The sequence below is a fragment of the Nematolebias whitei genome, chromosome 19, assembly GCF_014905685.2.
Source record: "Nematolebias whitei isolate Nwh7 chromosome 19, NemWhi1, whole genome shotgun sequence".
NCBI classification, from domain to species: domain Eukaryota; kingdom Metazoa; phylum Chordata; class Actinopteri; order Cyprinodontiformes; family Rivulidae; genus Nematolebias; species Nematolebias whitei.
This window is the reverse complement of record NC_056516.1, coordinates 7097239-7099950: the sequence shown is the minus strand read 5'-3', so window position 1 is coordinate 7099950 and position 2712 is coordinate 7097239. Positions and strand designations below refer to the sequence as shown.

At 40.1% G+C, this 2712-nt stretch overlaps 1 protein-coding gene across 1 annotated transcript in view; it reads left to right on the top strand.

The window, feature by feature from the left end:
* The first annotated feature begins 2160 nt into the window (after positions 1–2160).
* The window catches only part of snapin (SNAP associated protein), a 5587-nt gene continuing 5035 nt past the window's right edge, over positions 2161–2712 (top strand). Inside the window, exon 1 of the mRNA XM_037692841.1 lies at positions 2161–2307. Within this exon, the coding sequence (XP_037548769.1) occupies positions 2192–2307 (116 nt within the window). The 5' untranslated portion in view covers positions 2161–2191. The remainder of the gene's footprint in view (positions 2308–2712) is intronic.

Sequence of the window (2712 nt, the reverse complement as noted above, 5' to 3'; positions counted from 1 at the left end):
CTTTCTGTTTTTGCTTTTGACATCATTGACTCCAACAGTACATTGTTTCAACCTAAACAGAAACAGAGTCCATCTTTCTGTGGATAAACCAGATGATTTTATACCTGGATTATTGAGCATGGACTTTGTTGTTATAAACCAGATGACTTCTCTCCAGGAGGCTGCAGTGGTGTGACAGAGCCAGAACAGGTGGTTCAGGTTCACACAGAGAGCAATACATGCATCTTTCTTAAATTTTAACACGTACTGCTTGGCAGGGGAATATCTATGAATTAATTTATAAGACACTTCTCTCACTTTGTTTACAAACAAATATCTACATGGCAATTTCCACACATTGACCCAGTTCAGTCCATTTACAATTCCAGTCCAGTAATGAACAACATAAGGGGTAGTGGTATTCTCTGTTTGAAATAATGACCTATTATTATTATTTTGGGATTTGACTGAAAAGCACGACTAACTGGAGTCACTGCGGGTTCAAAATGTGGAACACAAGCTGTTTCTCAGCACTCTTTAATAAAGTTAGAGTACCAGAGGGAATATCATTACTAGAGCTAATTCTTTTGGGGTTACAGGAAAATCAAACATTTCCAGGAACTCAAAGTAGTTAAGCAAATTCCCATTATCATTAAGTAGCTAAGATACTAAAACTATGTTGTTGTTACTGTGGTATCATCAGCCAATTGACTAATTGTAATTTATCTACCTGCAATAAAGACACCTTTTAATGGACTATTTGTATAAGAGTTGTGTCCGCAGGGTGAATAAATGAGAGGCTGGGCAGCCCTGTCGGATGCCTCGCTGTAATTCAAATCTGGGTGAAGTCCCATTTTTTTAGTCTAATGGAACGGTTACCGTTGGCATACACAGTTTTAACAGCTTTACAGAAAAACTTACTGAATCCAAAATGCTCTATTTGTCTGAAATATGAAATTATGCGCTACGATGTCAAATGCTTTATAAAAATCCAGGAAGAAGATAAAACTTTCATGAGGACATGGGGTGGGAGGTGTGATCTCTTCAGCCCACGGAGGACGTGCAGATGCTGGACTCAGTGTTTCTTACTCAAGACAGCTGATTGGTTATGTGCACCCTCCCAGGAACCTGGGGCTCTCCACCACCTCCACCTCTAAGTTGTTTATGAGCAGCGGAGTGTGATGTGGTTTTGTTTTCCTGAAGCCAGCAATGAGCACTTTTGCTTTGTTGACATTCAGAACCAGGTTATTTTCCACACACCAGTTCACAAGGTGTGCCACTTCTTCCCATGCCTGATCCTTGTTGTTGCTAATCAGGTCCACGACCATGGTATTGTCCACATATTTAATTATATGGTTGGTTTCAGACTTGGCAACGCAGCTGTAGGTCATGAGGGTAAAGAGAAGAGGACTCAGAACACAGCCCTGGGGGACGCCCGCGTTTGGACTGATAACGAAGGAGGTGTTCCTCCGCACTTGACTGTGGTCTGACGGACAGGAAGTCAATGATCCTGTTCTTGAAGGTGGTGTTGAAGACTAGTGCAGCCAGTTTGTTGACCAGGTGCTGTGGATTGATTGTGTTAAATGCTGAAGTCTACAAACAGCATTCGTACATGGGTGTTTTTCTCCTCCAGATGTTGGAGGCTCAGGTGGAGTGATGAGACGATGGCGTCCTCTGTTGAGTTGGAGCGGTAAGCAAACCGGAATGGGTCAAAGGAGGGAGTAAGATTAGAGGTAATGTGCTGCTTAGCAAGATGTTCTAAGCACTTTTATCATGATGGGCACAAGAGCTGAGGGGTGGTAGCATATATATATATATATAACAAAATGATACAATGTATATGATGGGGAAAGCAACAACAGTAGGTGTGAGGAACGTGCAGAAACAGAGGGTGTGGGACATGAAGTGTGTTCTCAATATATAGAAGAAAGGAGAGATTGAATGAAAGAGTCAAAGAGGCAGAGAAAGTTTGGAGTTTAAAAGATTAATTATTAGTTTAAGAGATATTAGGAACAGAAGGGGACAAGGATAAAATAAGTGATGTTAGAAAAACGTTGTTTATTTAGTTACATAATATAAATATTAAAAATAGGGAAAGGAGGCTATAGGTCACACATTATGCTCAGTAGGTGGCGGTATGCACCTGAACGTTGCTTGCAATCCACCAACAAAATAAAAGAAGAAGAAGAAGAAGAAGAAGAAGGAGGAGGTCATGGCTGCTGTGTCTGTGGTAGAAACGTCTCCGGATAAGGACGCTGTTGCTGAGGGTCTGGTCGATCTTCTCAAACCTGCAATCCAGCAGCTGGACCTACATGTTCACTCCGTAAGGTAACGGTGCTTTATACCCGCCGCTGTCACGTGACTGTCACGTGATTCTTTGAAAAACAGCCTGCACAGCCGCTGTTTAACCGAGTCCGAATGTTTCTGAATATTCTCATTATTTATGGATTATTAATTCAGGTCCGTTTGTATTCCGTACCTTTTTTCATCACGTAACTCTTTCCTCAGTTTTTATTTATTGCACAGTTTATTTATTTCACTATTTATTTCACTGTTTGTTTTTTTCACCGTTTGTTTTTTTCACTGTTTGTTTTTTTCACTGTTTGTTTTTTTCACAGTTTATTTATTTCACAGTTTATTTATTTCACTGTTTGTTTTTTTCACCGTTTGTTTTTTTCACTGTTTGTTTTTTTCACTGTTTGTTTTTTTCACCGTTTGTTTTTTTCACAGTTT